This window comes from Balaenoptera borealis (assembly GCF_965194805.1).
Source record: "Balaenoptera borealis genome assembly, chromosome: 3".
In the NCBI taxonomy this organism is placed as follows: domain Eukaryota; kingdom Metazoa; phylum Chordata; class Mammalia; order Artiodactyla; family Balaenopteridae; genus Balaenoptera; species Balaenoptera borealis.
Window position 1 is genome coordinate 123,709,659 of NC_138866.1, and position 17,824 is coordinate 123,727,482.

Here is a 17,824-nt window from a genome sequence, read left to right on the forward strand (position 1 = left end):
TATGTAGATGAGTTGAAAACTTATGTCTGAACAAAAACATGCACATGGATGTTTATAGCAGCCTTCTTCATAATCGCCAAACCTGGAAGCAACCAAGATATCCTTCAGTAGGTGAATGGATAAATAAACTGTGGTACATTCAGCTCTAAAAAGAAATGAGCTATCAGGCCATGAAAAGACATGGAGGAAATTAATTGCATATTATTAAGTAAAAGAAGCCAATCTGAAAAGGCTGCATACTGTATGATTCCAACCTTAGGACATTCTGGAAAAGACTAAATATGGAGACAGTAAAAAGACAGGTTGTTGTCAGAGGTTTAGGTCCATAGGTTTCTTCAGATTCTCAGGGGAGTTGACGAGAGTTCTAAGAGAGGTGAGTCAGAAATCTCAATTTCCTTCTTCCCCTTTCCCTCTCCTTTCTTTCTTTTTTCCTCTTTTTCTCTCAAAAGTGATTGATTAAAATAGTATAACATTTGTTATATTGAATTTTATTTAAAACATGAGATTCAGTTATGTCTAGCTTTTCCCAAAAGTTTAGGTTGCTTTGTCTTCTGTTGAATGTCTTGGAAACAGGCACAGTAAGTCATAACAATGTGATAGTTACCTGATTTTGAATCTTGGCTTTGTCTCTTACTTAGTGTGAGACCTTGGGTTTTTCATTTAATTTAGCTAAACCTCAGTTTTCTCCTCTATAAAATGGAACTAATAATAGTAACTGTGGTATAAAATTGCTTCAAAGATTAAATGAAGTATAACTGTATGGAAAGCACTTAGCACAGTGTCTGGCACATAGCAAGTATGACATGAATATTAGATGCCACTGCAATTATTATTATCACTGCTGTTATTTTTATCAGTGGTAGGTAAGAGCGCTGTATTTTGAAACTCTATACAAACTTATCAGCCTCTACAATTTAATATGCTTCTTCTACCTTTCTTCACAAATTTGGCAATTTTGCCATTAGTTTATTCACATTTTTCTGTGAGTGTTCTTCACCTCTTTATCTTTCCCACTATAATCATACCTAACATTATATGGGTACTACTGTGTGCTAGGTGTTATGTGAAATGCTTTATGAACATTGGAGCAGAAGTTGGAAGACTCGGTTCTGGTCCCAGTTCTGTCACTCAGCCTTTTGACTTGGTCAAGAAATTGAATCTTACTGAGCATTAGTTTTGTCATCTACAAAATAGGAATAATAATATTTCAATATTTGTCCTGTCTTTATAGTTTGTTGTGATGATTAAATGATATGTTTTCAAAAGCCCTTCATAAAATGTAAATAAATGTGCAAATATAAACTATGACTATTTTTGTCAAGCTTAAATGTCAGATTTGTATAGTACATTGCCCTTCAGATGGAATTACCTAGCTGTAGTTTCTGCCTTTCTGGAGTCTTTCTTAGTAAAAGCCTCACATAGAGCAATCACGGAGAATAAAAGCATCTTAACCTAAAAGCGGTTTTGCCTATTCTACATTTTAAGAAAGGTTGGTTAAAGTATTTGAATCATATACATATGGATGTATGATAGGGTAAATACATAAATGGGTGAAGATGAGTTAAATTATTTTTGAGAATTTTATAAGATTAGGGTCTGAATTCACAGGAAGCTACTAGTGTTTTGCTGATCACTCTAAGAAGTTTGTGAAGGAAGTATAATTCAGGAAAATTCAAGTTAATTTTAACTTTGGGTGGTATATAGGAAGAGAAATGAGGTGGTCTGGAATATTTGGTAAAGGGTTGTTAGCACAGGGCCTTGGGGTGCATTGTAATGGGAAGTCAGCAGTGTAATTGCAGAGCTCTAACTGGAAGATAGTCTCCTGTGGCTATGTGATCTTGGACAAATCAGCCTCTAAATCTCAATTTTCTAAGCTGTAAAGTAGAGCTAATAATACATACTTTAAAATTTGTGTGAGGGGATATTTGCCATCATGATTTATCATTTACTCTTAGGGTTGGAAAGTGCTTGGAGAGCCGTTGAAGCAAAGGTTTTGTGGGTTGTTGATGATTACTTTAAATTTTATTGCTTGAGTGTTGAGAATTTGGGCCTGGACTAAGGCTGTCAGATAAAATATTTACTACTTTTTATTTGCTGAGTCTGACAACCTTAGTCTGGATGGGGGACTGCGGAAGGAGGATGACCAGCTCCATCTCAGTCTCTTAAGTGTGCATGTCTTTGTGCGTATATATGTTTTGTTTGCTTGACTTTTGATAGTGAAGATTCTATATAAACCGAAGATAGGCTATAAAAGATTTTTGAAGTATAGGAATCACTGTTACGTTGAAGGCCAAATCCTAAAACAAAACAGGAGAGTATTAGCTTCTATTTTGGATATTCTTCACTCAGGGGCTCTTCTATGAAAAGGAAAAACAAGCTAACAGGAATGACATACACACATACAGAACAACCCAAAGAAACTTGAGATTGTTGTTGTAACTGTAGTGCAAGGTTAGTATTTATTTATTTATCAGTTTAGGTAGCCACAGAGAGATAAGCAACTCCTTTGTACTTCCAGTGAGAAGTTCAGGTCTTTATGTAAACTGCACGCTCCTGTTTGTGGTGGAATGATTCTTTGGTACAGTCTATAAAAGTATAGAATATAATTGTATTTTCAAAGTCTGCCTGTGCAACTGAGGAAAGATTGGGTCATATGAATACTGTAGTTACTTTATTTGGTGAGTCTGCTCTGTAGCTGATGCTTGGTTTTATTCATCAGTGTTCTTTTCTAGTAAATTGTTTTGTATTTATATATTTTTACTTTCAGTGGAAAAAGGTTTAAGATAAAATTAAGTAACTGAATATAAGTATAGGATATGTCATTTCTAAACGAAAAGAATGTACACAAGCAATTTCAAAGTGTTGAAATTAGTATCTGTTATTTGTTACTGTATGTAAATGTGCCATACACGTATTTTAGTAAATCAGGAGCCAGTTTAGTGCTCCTTTTTGACTAAGAGTCTGTTCACCATTAAAATCATCCTAATCTTCAATGAAACATGTAATTGACCTTACAAACCTGCCACTTTTATTTAAGTTGAGAAGTTTTGTTTTGATGAATTCAGTGTGATATAAGCTAAAAAGAAGAATGTCATGTTTTTAAGTATTTATGTTGAAAAATTTGATTTATACAAAAATCCATTTCCTGGAGGCTTTTAAAAAATATTTTTTCATGTTTTGTTTTATTTCATCAGAACACTACAGTAGACTGTAAAATAACGTCATCTACAACTGGAGATAAACACTTTGATAAAAGTCCCACTAAAACAAGGCACCCTCGGAAAATTGATCTAAGAGCTCGATACTGGGCATTTCTTTTTGACAATCTTCGCCGGGCAGTAGATGAAATCTATGTAACTTGTGAATCAGATCAGAGTGTGGTGGAATGTAAGGTAAGGTTTGCTTTCAGGCTTTGTAATCCATTTGAAGTCAGATTCGCCAATGTTTGCTACATCTGACTCGATAATTTGCCTCAGTATACAGTACTTTAGTAATAACTGTAGTCTCCATGCTATACACTAGATCCGCAGAACTTATTCATCTTATAACTGAAAGTCTGTACCCTTTGACCAACATCTCCCTATTTCCCCTGTCACTTGCAACCACTGTTCTACTCTCTGCTTCTGTGAGTGTGTCAGGTTTTTCTTTGTTTTGATTTTTCAAGAGTACCCTTGTTGTTGTTGTTTGCATTACCTAATTATGTACTTTTATATTCTGTGCAAGATTTGGTAGAAAGTTGTCTTGATACATAGTCCTAGGCAAGAAATTAAAGGATAGGTACACATACACACAATTTATTAAAAAATCTCTCTTATCTGTGTTCTCCATTGGTACTGTAGGTGGCATTAGTGAGATTTTCACATTCTTTGGTTTCCTGTTTAATGCCTTTAATTGGACATTGCTCCTTTTCTGTTGAGATAACTTATCGCTCTTCTAATTCACTGTGATCAGGGAAAAGTGAGATTGATGGCTAACCATAAACAATCCTGGGCGGGATTGGGATGTCATTGTAAGGTGTGTTTTCTAATTTTAGATAACCTTGTATTTGTAATAGTATATTAAACAGACACATAGCATAATCTGGCTCTAAAAATTCACTAGAAAGTCTGGCCTTTTAGTAGATACAAACTATATACTGTATTAGTTTATACTAAATAAAATTATTTTGAGAAAAACCAGAATGATACATCATCATAGAAATATTACAGAGGTAGCTTCTGCTTCTACAGTGAACATGGTTGAAAATCCTGGAATTCATTGTTTAACCTTTGAAATATCCGAAGGGTCAAAGCAAAGTTACATGTTGACACAACAGCTATGTTTCCTCTAAAATTGGAAACAGCCAAAATGTTTTAAACTAGCCTAAAATTATGACTCTTCAGAAACAGATTTCAGAATGAACAGTGATTGAAATCACCCAAATTTATGCTTTGGTTGTCACAATTAATATTGTTACTATCAGCATGTAAAACTTTTTATGTTTTAAGAAAAATATTTTTAAGGAAAATCATATCATTGGGGTGGAATGAGTCAGCATGTTGTGTAGAAAACACTATTGGATTTAATTTTGGATTATAGTTTCTTATATAAAATGAGCATGTGGGCCTAGATAATCTTTGGGTCATCCTTAGAGATCAATAAGATCAGCAGATTCTTTGATTTTGTGATTAAAAATAACAAAAGGTTGACTGAAGAAATCAAATTTGTCAAATGTATACTTCTTTATAGAAGTGAGTTGGACCAGTTGCAACCATGTCTCTGTGATGAGCAGAAACTCTTGCACCTATCTCTGATACTGTATTCAGGGAAGCTAGACTTGCCATAAGACAGGGTAGCTTTTTTAAAAAAAATTTATTATATATATACAATGGAGTATTACTCAACCATCAAAAAGAATGAAATAATGCCATTTGCAGCAACACTGGTGGACCTAGAGTTTATCATCTCTAGTGAGAGACACATACCATATGATATCACTTATATGTGGAATCTAAAATATGATACAAATCAACATATCTATGAAACAAAGACAGTGTAGCTTTTATTTTCAGTCCTGTCAAAACTTTGTGAAAGTTTAACAGTAATAGAAATTGGTTGTGCAAGTTGTAGATTATAAGAATGGAGAAGATTAAAAAAAAATTTTTTTTTAATTTTTAACTTCTTATTATGAGAATTTTCAAATACAAAGTAGAATAATGCAATATAGGGACTTCCCTGGTGTCACAGTGGTTAAGAATCCGCCTGCCAAAGCAGGGGACACGGGTTCAATCTCTGGTCCGGGAAGATCCCACATGCCGCAGAGGAACTAAGCCTGTGCACCACAACTACTGAGCCTGTGCTGTAGAGCCCGTGAGCCACAACTACTGAGCCCACGTGCCACAGCTACTGAAGCCCGCGTGCTTAGAGCCTGTGCTCCGCAACAAGAGAAGCCACCACAATGAGAAGCTCACGCACCGAAACGAAGAGTAGCCCCTGCTCACTGCAACTAGAGAAAGCCCACATGCAGCAATGAAGATCCAACACAGCCAAAAATAAATAAATAAATTTTTTTATTTAAAAAAGAAAGAAAGAATTGAGAAGATTTTGACAAAGTTAGAGGGGTAGAAATGTGTTCTCTATTCTTTGTACTGTGCCAAGATGCTCAAAGGTTTATGCTGAGAAATAAAATCTGGGAGCTTAAAAGTTAATTTCATACCCAACTCTGCTCCTCTCCCCATCTAGGACTTACAGGTGGTGACGTAAAAATATACAGTTGAATATTTGCTCTATCCATGTGCTGGGTATATAATAACTGGAGTTCTATTTTTGTTTTGTTCTATTCTCATTTTAAAAGCACTTCTATCCATTATCTCATTTGATTAGTACCTTTATAAGATGTATAACCCTCATTTTGTAGATCCTCATTGTACAGGTGCACTCAGCCTTTGTTTTGTAGATTTACTGGCAATATTTGTCCTTCTTTGTGATTTTTGTGCAACGCCTTTGTTAAGTAACCACAGTTCAATTCTTTGTCTCATATGTAAAATGCAGTTAATAACTCCTGTATTATGTAATTCACATGATAAGTACAGCATGAAAAAGTATCTTAACTATATCAACCAGGATTGCTGACCAGAGCCAATCTCTTTAATCAAGAGGCTACATTTCTCAGTTTTTTCGTTTAAAGACATGCCTGTTATGCCATCAGCTACTCCACTGCATGACTTGCTAAGAACTGACTTTTCCAGCAAAGCTATACTCTGACCATCACCACTGCATTTCCCCTTCTTCCATATAAAGTAGGCTAGGGGGAGATTGCCTTTTGGGGAGTGCACAGTTAATGAAGTTTGAGGTGGTGCGTGAAGTGCTTGTGAAGTTTGTGTGTATGGCTGCAGGAGACTGGCATCTTGTTCTCTGGCTGGATCTTTGCCGTGCTGATTTTGGTGCCTGTGGAATATGTTGAGAGATTTTGGGGGAAAGCATACTGGCAACATATTGTACTTTCCATTTTCTGTTTTCCATTTCAACCTGGGGGAACTGGATGTGTGGCTCTGGAATATTGGGGGCATCCTTGAATATAGAGACTGCTACCTACATCTCCCTTAGAGATTTCATAGCATAATAAGCTTGCTGGAGTAGCTCATGCCAGCTGGGCTTGAAGGGACTTTAGGGTAGTATGCTTTCTTTGGAAGGAGATAGGATGGGACTTGTCATTGACCAAGTAAAGAGGACCCCCAGTGCATCTCACGATTTATGTGAGGGTAGAATTGTGTACATTAGTGAAGATCTTGGAGTAATAGGGCCTTCCTATGGGGACACTTGGTTAGGTAAAGTATACCAACCTCTGTTGGAGTTGAGGCAGATACTGCTTGGGCAGAGGGAGCCAGGGTGAACCTGACCACTGCCTAGGGAACCTTGAGTGTTCCCTGTGCAGAAATTACCATGTACTGCAGAGATCAGTAGAGACCACTGACTTCAAATTGATTCAGAGAAAGATTAGGGATGCATCTCTGCCTGGCAGCACTTGATTCTTTTGGTGGTCAGTATCACCTTAGTCCCTGGAGAAGGACTGGCTGATGACTGTAGTAGATCCATCACTAATAACTGGTGAGCTCTATAATAAGTAGGATATTGCTCTGTTCTCACAGCTGCCACTTATGGCAAGGACATAAGTTTGTGAATGTAGGAGAGTTTGAAGGGGTACAGAGGAGGAAGAGAGGAGAGAGACAGTGAGGATAAACCATGTTCTTCCCCACCACAAGCATCTGCTAAAGGCCATGTAATTCTCACTTGTGCTAATAGGCAGGTTGTCTGTAGATGGGATTTAAAAACCAAGTTTTGATAATTGAATGTGCCTGAAAAATTGTGGAATTTCACTGAGCATACTCAGCAGGTTTAGGATTCAACTGAGTAGTTAGTTATATGGGGAAAAAATAAAAGTATTCTATGTTTATATCTCAATAGTTGAGACTTCTCAGTTCAACAAGTAAGGATCAAAATGAGATGTGAGAAAGTGCTTAGAAAGGTATGACACACAATAAAAAGAAAATAAATTTTATAATTAGATGAAAGGAGAAGTCACAGATGGAGAAAGAAGAATACAGGTCCAGGACAGAGAAGGAATCATCATAGAGGTAGGAAGAAGATAGGAGAATAGGAATGTCCCAAAAGCCATGGAGAAGTAGGAGTGGTGCATAGGTTAAGAATGACTGCAGTTGAGAGAAAGCTTGTTCAACTTGGCATTCAAGAGGGATAAGAACAGATGGGATCAAGGTGGAGATTTGTGATAAGAATTTGAAATTCCATTTGATGGGTTCTTTGCTCTTTTTATTTTTGAAAAGTAGGAGGTGTGGGGTTGGAAGTTTGAAGAGAGTGGAAAGGTCTGAAATACCTGTGATGGAGAATGAAAGGGCTGACATATAGAAACCACAGGATTGCCCAGCAGCCTTGAAGGTCACAGTTGAGATTGGAAATTCTTCTCTTTCCTGTATCTTCAGTTTCCTTATTAGATTCTTTTCCCATCAGCATACACATGCTTATTTCTCTTCCATTCTGAACTACAAAATTAAGAACAAGAAGAAGAAACCCCCAAACCCTTTCTCTACTTTACTTATCCTTTCGTCTACTCTCCCAGTCCCCATTTTCCTCCTCCCCTTCTTAGCCAAGTTTCTTAGAAGAACTTTCTACATTTGCTGCCTTCATTTCCTTTTCTCCCAGGTACTCATTAGTCTACTCCAACCTGGTGTCACATCCTATCAGAGCTCCTGTTAAGTTCTTATTAAAGTCACTCAGTAAGTCCAGTGGTTGTTTTTCAGTCCCTTCCATGATCTCTGAGTAGCATTTCATGCTGTTGACCACTCCCCTCTTCTTACAGCACTCCCTTCTTTGGCTTTTATGGAACAACCTCTGCTAGTTTTCTTCCTCCTTTGTTGGCTGCTGCTTCTGTCTCCTCTTTATTGGCTTTTTCTTTTCCACCTGACCTTTAGCTTTTGAGAAGTCATTAAGGCTCCTTTTAGACCATCTTTCTCCCCCTGCAGTTTTCTCCATGCCATGGCTTAATTTACTCTTCATTTTCTGATGATTCTTAAATTTATATGTCTAGCCTATATCTTTCTTCTGATTTTCAGACTTGTATATCCAACTTGCCTAGTTGGCATCTCCACTTGTGTATTTCACAAGCATGTCAAACTGACGTATATAAAACCAAGTTCATGGTAACTTCCTCTGCCCCAAACCTGGAGATGTATTTCTCTTCTCCCCTCCTCCCTTCACCTCACACCAGCCACTGTCCAATGAATCGGCCTCTTTCAGATTATTTACTAAATCGTTCTGATCTGTCCACTTCTCTCATTCTCCACTGCTGCCATTCTAGTCCAAGCCACCAGTAAAAAATGCCTGGATTACAACTGAAACCTTGTAACAGGACTCCCTGCATCCTTCCAATCCATTCTCCACATTATAGGCAAAATGATACTTAAAAACCACAAAAATAAGATCTAACTTTTTTGATTACAGCTCCTCAAAAGTTTCCCTTTGCTCTGAGCATTAAAATCTTCAGCGTGACCTTCAAATCTTGAGTGACTTGATCGCTGCTTACCTCATTTCACACCACTTTTCTCTCTTCCCTTCTGCCTCATTTAAACCAGCCTTCTTTCAGTTAGTCAAACATGCCATGTGCTCACCAGTCTTCAGACATTTCCACATTCTGATTTTTCTGCCAGAACACTAATCTCTCATTCTTCTTGCCCAGCACCTCCTCACCTCCCCTATCCCTTTTACCTAATTTCTATTCTTAATTTAGTTTTCAGTTTAAGTGTCACTTCCTCAGGGGGAGCCTATCCAGATATTTCAGACTAAACCAGGTTCCCCTGTAATATACAGTCATCCCTCAGTATCTGAAGGGGATTGGTTCCAGGACACCTTCTCCCCCGGCCCCTGCCCTGTGGATACCAATATCCATGGATGCTCAAGCCCCTTATATAAAATGACATAGTACATTCAGCCCTGGGTATCCATGGGTTCTGCTTGGGCACGTATGGCCCGACTGTACTCTTAATACTTTCCCTAGAAGCACTTATCACAATTGAAACTACATAACTGTTTATTTTGTTGTTTTTATATCTGTCTCCCTTACTAGACAGTAAGCTCCATGAGGACAGAAACCACACTGTCTTGTTTACCCCTCCATCATCAGTTCTTGGAACTGGCGTTGAAACATAGTGAATGCTCTGTAAATAGATGTCAAAAGGCTGTGTGAAGCAATGAGACTACATAGATTTTGGGGGTGAAGACACTGGTTTACACAGTGATGTGATTCGCCTCTCTCCTGAGTTATACTTAGCATTCAGTCGCTTGCTAAAAATGCACAAAGATGGTGGGTAGATGAATTAATCATGGATAGGTATTTTTTTAGGCAGATGCAGTGTAATTTCATTGGAGTAAAGGACTGAAGAGGGTAAGAGAGTAGTTGGAGTAGTGGACCATGGAACCTAAGCTGGATGGGGAAGGAAATGACTATTGCAGAAGCCTGATAGATGTGGAGAAAGTAAAGAAGCTAAGTGTTTGCAAATATCCTTTGGACATGGTAGGAATAGGTAAGATGGATTCTCTGTAGATAGAAATTGATACGTTCATATTTATATTTTTAAAGTTACTATTCACATACTCCAAATTATTACTTTTTTTGATCTCCTTGATCTGTCAGACACAGATATTTTAGTCTCCCACTACTATTGCAGTTTCTTCAACATTTCCTTGAATTTCTGAGAATTTTTTTTTTTAAGTTGCAAAATAGATTTATAGACTCATCCCATCTAGGCACACAAGTGCAAAAGTCTAGAAGTGCAAAAGAAGTTTTTGCAGCAAAACGATAGGCTGGAGAGCCTTGGATTGTAGGAGAGAGAAGGGTGGAGAGTGAAGTGGTTAGAGGAGTGTCCTCAGAGGCTTTGACCTGGAGACGGGGAGCCATGTTAGATCAGTTGAGGGGAGCACCGAGGATGGGCGGGCTCTGGGAGAAGACCTCCTCTCAGGCTGTGCATTGCCAGTTTGGGGCATTGCCACAACGAAGTATACTCAGCAGTGAGCCGCAGAGGGAGGCCGTGAATTTGAGTCCTAGGAAAACATCTTCATTTAATGCCATTGTTTCTATTGGAAAATCAGATTTAACTTAAGGCAAAACTTTTAGGTAATAACCTGCTGAAGGAATAAGTATTACATGCATGTTTACTTCATCATAATCTACTTTCAATTAATATCAGACTGTTTCATGAAGAGTGTAAGGACATTACAACAGCACAATTCCATTGACCTACTCCGCCTTTTTTGTTCTCATTGCTTATATTTTACTACTCTATACACTATAAGCGTCTCAGTTTCTTAATTTTTGCTGTAAAAATCGATGGTCTTTTACAGAAATTTGAAAAGAAAATATATAAAATAAAGGTACTAAAATTTTTTAAACCATTTTGCTGCCTTATTATTAGTTGTATAAAGGATCATATGAGTTGTATTTTCATTGTGAATTTAACATTTGTGAATTCTGTTTTGTGTGATGTTAATATTATAATCTCTCTATCTTTTTTTGGTTTGTTTGATTTGCCTGTTGCCCTTTAGCTCAGGTATTGCAGTTTGTTACAAAGAACATGAGATTCTGCACAGGAAGAGTAGGCTAAGAGTTCACCTGTGCATTTATGGAATAGGCTTTGGTTACCTCACCATTGTTTTACATTAATAACTATCTTTCAAAAATTTACTTTTTACTTTTTTTTATTCAGTATATGTATATATTGTGAAATGATCACCACAATAACTCTAGCTAACATCCATCACCACACATAGTTACAATTTTTTTCTTGTGATTAGTTTTAAGATCTACTCTCTTAGCAACTTTCAAATATACATTATTATTAACTATAGTTACCATGCTGTACATTACATTTCCTGGACTTCATTATTTTGTAACTGAAAATTTGTACCTTTTGACCAGCTTATTAACCCATTTCACCCACCTCCTACCCCATTAATAGCTATCTTTTCCTCTGTCTGTATCTGGTCTTATTCTAGTTATGTATTCTTTGCTGTTTTTCATTCATTGTATGCTTACAGTAAAATTTTGCTATTTTTATTGATTAAAGAATAATTACTCCTATGTATATAACATTTCCTGAGACATTATTTTATGATTCAGTGTTTAAGTTGTAGAGGTAGATGAATTGTTATTTTTTAGTGTATTTAACATGACACTTCATTGATGATGTCTTCGTTGATAAATCTTTGTTCCTTATGTTTGGTTCTCATTTATTATAATCAATAGAGAATAGATTATTTTTCTTTGGGGTATTTGGAATAACTTAATAACTTGATCCCACAATCACCATGTTGTAACTATTACTGGGGTTAGTCAAACCTGACTTATCTGGGCTAAGTTCCTAGTAATGGTAGCCTAGTTCTTAGGAGTAGCCATCAAACCATATTATACTTTCATTTTAAAAGATTTCTTCCTGATTTCTTTATTTCTGTTAATGACCACCACTCTCCCAGCCACCCATGCTCTCTTCTTTGTCAGCTGCAAAGTTCCCATTCATTCATCTTTTGCATTTTTTTCCCATTCACACATCCCCTCCCTGTTTCCTAGTGTCAATACATTGCCTTTTAAAGACCCTTATTACTCTCTGGTGAGCTTTTTTCTTGTCCTTTTGGGTATGTCCCCGTCTCATTTTTTTTTTTTTCTTTCCTTTTATAGTGCTTTTTACCAATGACGTTCTTTCGTTTTTTTCTTATTTTTATTTTAACGTCTTTATTGGAGTATAATTGCTTTACAATGGTGTGTTAGCTTCTGCGTTATAACAAAGTGAATCAGCTATACGTATACATACATCCCCATATCTCCTCCCTCTTGCGTCTCCCTCCCACCCTCCCTATCCCACTCCTGTAGGTGGTCACAAAGCACTGAGCTGATCTCCCTGTGTGAAGCAGCTGCTTCCCACTAGCTATCTATCTTACATTTGGTAGTGTATATTATGTCAGTGCTACTCTCTCACTTGGTCCCAGCTTACCCTTCCCCCTCCTTGTGTCCTCAAGTCCTTTCTCTATGTCCGCCTCTTTCTTCCTGTCCTGCCCCTAGGTTCGTCAGAACCTTTTTTTTTTTAGATTCTATATATATGTGTTAGCATACAGTATTTGTTTTTCTTTCTAACCTCCTTCACTCTGTATGACAGACTCTAGGTCCATCCACCTCACTACAAATAACTCAATTTCATTTCTTTTTATGGATGAGAAATATTCCATTGTATATATGTGCCACATCTTCTTTATCCATTCATTTGTTGATGGACACCTAGGTTGCTTCCTTGTCCTGGCTATTATAAATAGCGCTGCAATGAACATTGTGGTACATGACTCTTCTTTTTTTTTTTTAACATCTTTATTGGAGTATAATTGCTTTACAATGGTGTGTTAGTTTCTGCTGTATAACAAAGTGAATCAGCTATACATATACATACATCCCCATATCTCCTCCCTCTTGCATCTCCCTCCCACCCTCCCTATCCAACCCCTCTAAGTGGACACAAAGCACCGAGCTGATCTCCCTCTGCTGTGCGGCAGCTTCCCACTAGCTAGCTATTTTACATTTGGTAGTGTATATATGTCCATGCCACACTCTCACTTTGTTCCAGCTTACCCTTCCCCCTCCCCGTGTCCTCAAGTCCATTCTCTATGTCTGCGTCTTTATTCCTGTCCTGCCCTTAGGTTCTTCAGAACCACTTTTTTTTTTAAATTCCATATATATGTGTTAGCATACAGTATTTGTTTTTCTCTTTCTGACTTACTTCACTCTGTATGACAGTCTCTAAGTCCATCCACCTCGCTACAGATAACTCAATATTCCATTAATATATGTGCCACATCTTCTGTATCCATTCATCTGTCGATGGACACTTAGGTTAGGTTGCTTCCATGTCCTGGCTATTGTAAATAGAGCTGCAGTGAACATTGTGGTACATGACTCTTTTTGAATTATGGTTTTCTAAGGGTATATGCCCAGTAGTGGGATTGCTGAGTCATATGGTAGTTCTGTTTTTAGTTTTCTGAGGAACCTCCATACTGTTCTCCATAGTGGCTGTATCAGTTTACATTCTCACCAACAGTGCAAGAGGGTTCCCTTTTCTCCACACCCTCTCCAGCATTTATTGTTTGTAGATTTTGTGATGATGGCCATTCTGACCGGTGTGAGGTGATACCTCATTGTAGTTTTGATTTGCATTTCTCTAATGATTAGTGATGTTGAGCATCCTTTCGTGTGTTTGTTGACAATCTCTATATCTTCTTTGGAGAAATGTCTGTTTAGGTCTTCTGCCCAATTTTGGATTGGGTTGTTTGTTTTTTTGATATTGAGCTGCATTAGCTGCTTGTATATTTTGGAGATTAATCCTTTGTCAGTTGCTTCGTTTGCAAATATTTTGCAAATATTTTCTCCCATTCTGAGGGTTTGTTTTTTTGTTATTGAGCTGCATGAGCTGCTTGTAAATCTTGGAGATTTGTCAGTTGCTTCATTTGCAAATATTTTCTCCCATTCTGAGGGTTGTCTTTTGGTCTTGTTTATGGTTTCCTTTGCTGTGCAAAAGCTTTTACGTTTCATTAGGTCCCATTTGTTTATTTTTGTTTTTATTTCCATTTCTCTAGGAGCTGGGTCAAAAAGGATCTTGCTGTGATTTATGTCATACAGTGTTATGCCTATGTTTTCCTCTAAGAGTTTGATAGTGTCTGGCCTTACATTTAGGTCTTTAATCCATTTTGAGTTTATTTTTGTGTATGGTGTTAGGGAGTGTTCTAATTTCATACTTTTACACGTACCTGTCCAGTTTTCCCAGCACCACTTATTGAAGAGGCTGTCTTTTCTCCACTGTATATGCTTGCCTCCTTTATCAAAGATAAGGTGACCATATGTGCGTGGGTTTATCTCTGGGCTTGCTATCCTGTTCCACTGATCTATGTTTCTGTTTTTGTGCCAATACCATACTGTCTTGATTACTGTAGCTTTGTAGTATAGTCTGAAGTACAGGAGCCTGATTCCTCCAGCTCTGTTTTTCTTTCTCAAGATTGCTTTGGCTATTCGGGGTCTTTTGTGTTTCCATTCAAATTGTGAAATTTTTTGTTCTAGTTCTGTGAAAAATGCCAGTGGTAGTTTGATAGGGATTGCATTGAATCTGTAGATTGCTTTGGGTAGTATAGTCATTTTCACAATGTTGATTCTTCCAATCCAAGAACATGGTATATCTCTCCATCTATTTGTATCATCTTTAATTTCTTTCATCAGTGTCATAATTTTCTGCATACAGGTCTTTTGTCTCCTTAGGTAGGTTTACTCCTAGATATTTTATTCTTTTTGTTGCAGTCGTAAATGGGAGTGTTTTCTTAATTTCACTTTCAGATTTTTCATCATTAGTGTATAGGAATGCAAGAGATTTCTGGTCATTAATTTTGTATCCTGCTACTTTACCAAATTCATTGATAAGCTCTAACAGTTTTCTGGTAGAGTCTTTAGGATTCTCTATGTATAGTATCATGCCACCTGCAAAGAGTGACAGTTTTACTTCTTTTCCGAATTGGATTCCTTTTATTTCTTTTTCTTCTCTGATTGCTGTGGCTAAAACTTCCCAAATGATGTTGAATTATAGTGGTGAGAGTGGGCAACCTTGTCTTTTTCCTGATCTTAGAGGAAATGGTTTCAGTGTTTCACCATTGAGGACGATGTTGGCTGTGGGATTGTCATATATGGCCTTTATTATGTTGAGGAAAGTTCCCTCTATGCCTACTTTCTGCAGGGCTTTTATCATAAATGGGTGTTGAATTTTGTCGAAAGCTTTTTCTGCATCTATTGAGATGATCATATGGTTTTTCTCCTTTAATTTGTTAATATGCTGTATCACGTTGATTGATTTGCATATATTGAAGAATCCTTGCATTCCTGGGATAAACCCCACTTGATCATGGTGTATGAGTCTTTTAATGTGCTGTTGGATTCGGTTTGCTAGTATTTTGTTGAGGATTTTTGCATCTATGTTCATCAGTGATACTGGCCTGTAGTTTTCTTTCTTTGTGACATCTTTGTCTGGTTTTGGTATCAGGGTGTTGGTGGCCTCACAGAATGAGTTGGGGAGTGTTCCTCCCTCTGCAATATTTTGGAAGAGTTTGAGAAGGATAGGTGTTAGCTCTTCTCTAAATGTTTGATAGAATTCGCCTGTGAAGCCATCTGGTCCTGGGCTTTTGTTTGTTGGAAGATTTTTAATCACAGTTTCAATTTCAGTGCTTGTGATTGGTCTGTTCATATTTTCTATTTCTTCCTGGTTCAGTCTCGGCATGTTGTGCATTTCTGAGAATTTGTCCATTTCTTCCAGGTTGTCCATTTTATTGGCATAGAGTCACTTGTAGTAATCTCTCATGATCGTTTGTATTTCTGCAGTGTCAGTTGTTACTTCTCCTTTTTCATTTCTAGTTTTATTGATGTGAGTCTTCTCCCTTTTTTTCTTGATGAGTCTGGCTAATGGTTTATCAATTTTGTTTATCTTCTCAAAGAACCAGCTTTTAGTTTTATTGATATTTGCTATTGTTTCCTTCATTTCTTTTTCATTTATTTCTGATCTGATCTTTATGATTTCTTTCCTTCTGCTAACTTTGGGGTTTTTTTGTTCTTCTTTCTCTAATTGCTTTAGGTGCAAGGTTAGGTTGTTTATTCGAGATGTTTCCTGTTTCTTGAGGTAGGCTTGTATTGCTATAAACTTCCCTCTTAGAACTGCTTTTGCTGCATCCCATAGGTTTTGGGTCGTCGTGTGTCCATTGTCATTTGTTTCTAGGTGTTTTTTGATTTCCCATTTGATTTCTGCAGTGATCACTTCGTTATTAAGTAGTGTATTGTGTAGCCTCCATGTGTTTGTATTTTTTACAGATCTTTTCCTGTAATTGATATCTAGTCTCATAGCGTTGTGGTCGGAAAAGATACTTGATATGATATCAGTTTTCTTAAATTTACCAAGGCTTGATATGTGACCCAAGATATGATCTATCCTGGAGAATGTTCCATGAGCACTTCGCAAAAATATGTATTCTGTTGTTTTTGAGTGGAGTGTCCTATAAATATCAATTAAGTCAATCTTGTTTAATGTAACATTTAAAGCTTGTGTTTCCTTATTTATTTTCATTTTGGATGATCTGTCCATTGGTGAAAGTGGGGTGTTAAAGTCCCCTACTATGATTGTGTTACTGTCGATTTCGCCTTTTATGGCTGTTAGTAGTTGCCTTATGTATTGAGGTGCTCCTATGTTGGGTGCATAAATATTTACAATTGTTAAATCTTCTTCTTGAATCGATTCCTTGATCATTATATAGTGTCCTTCTTTGTCTCTTGTAATAGTCTTTATTTTAAAGTCTATTTTGTCTGATATGAGAATTGCTACTCCAGCTTTCTTTTGATTTCCATTTGCATGGAATATCTTTTTCCATCCCCTCACTTTCAGTCTGTATGTGTCCCTAGGTCTGAAGTGGGTCTCTTGTAGACAGCATATATATGGGTTTTGTTTTTGTATCCATTCAGCCAGTCTGTGTCTTTTGGTGGGAACATTTAATCCATTTACATTTAAGGTAATTATCGATATGTATGTTCCTATTCCCATTTTCTTAAATGTTTGGGTGTGTTATTGTAGGTGTTTTCCTTCTCTTGTGTTTCTTGTCTAGAGAAGTTCCTTTAGCATTTGTTGTAAAGCTGGTTTGGTGGTGCTGAACTCTCTCAGCTTTTGCTTGTCTGTAAAGGTTTTGATTTCTCCATCAAATCTGAATGAGATCCTTGCTGGGTAGAGTAATCTTGGTTGTAGGTTTTTCTCCTTCATCACTTTAAATATGTTCTGCCACTCCCTTCTGGCTTGCAGAGTTTCTGCTGAAAGATCAGCTGTTAACCTTATGGGGATTCCCTTGTGTGTTATTTGTTGTTTTTCCCTTGCTGCTTTTAATATGTTTTCTTCATATTTAATTTTTGATAGTTTGATTAATATGTGTCTTGGTGTGTTTCTCCTTGGATTTATCCTGTATGGGACTCTCTGTGCTTCCAGGACTTGATTATCTATTTCCTTTCCCATATTAGGGAAGTTTTCAACTATAATCTCTTCAAATACTTTCTCAGCCCCTTTCTTTTTCTCTTCTTCTTCTGGGACCCCTATAATTCGAATGTTGGTGCGTTTAACGTTGTCCCAGAGGTCTCTGAGACTGTCCTCAGTTCTTTTCATTCTTTTTTCTTTATTCTGCTCTGCAGTAGTTATTTCCACTATTTTATCTTCCAGGTCACTTATCCATTCTT

At 37.1% G+C, this 17,824-nt stretch overlaps 1 protein-coding gene across 8 annotated transcripts in view; it reads left to right on the plus strand.

Moving 5' to 3' along the window:
- The window catches only part of SCAPER (S-phase cyclin A associated protein in the ER), a 487,034-nt gene that overhangs the window by 64,267 nt on the left and 404,943 nt on the right, over positions 1–17,824 (plus strand). For all 8 annotated transcript variants that reach the window (XM_082386958.1, XM_082386962.1, XM_082386961.1 and 5 more), the window contains one exon: positions 3,195–3,392. In XM_082386958.1, the coding sequence (XP_082243084.1) occupies positions 3,195–3,392 (198 nt within the window). The remainder of the gene's footprint in view (positions 1–3,194; positions 3,393–17,824) is intronic.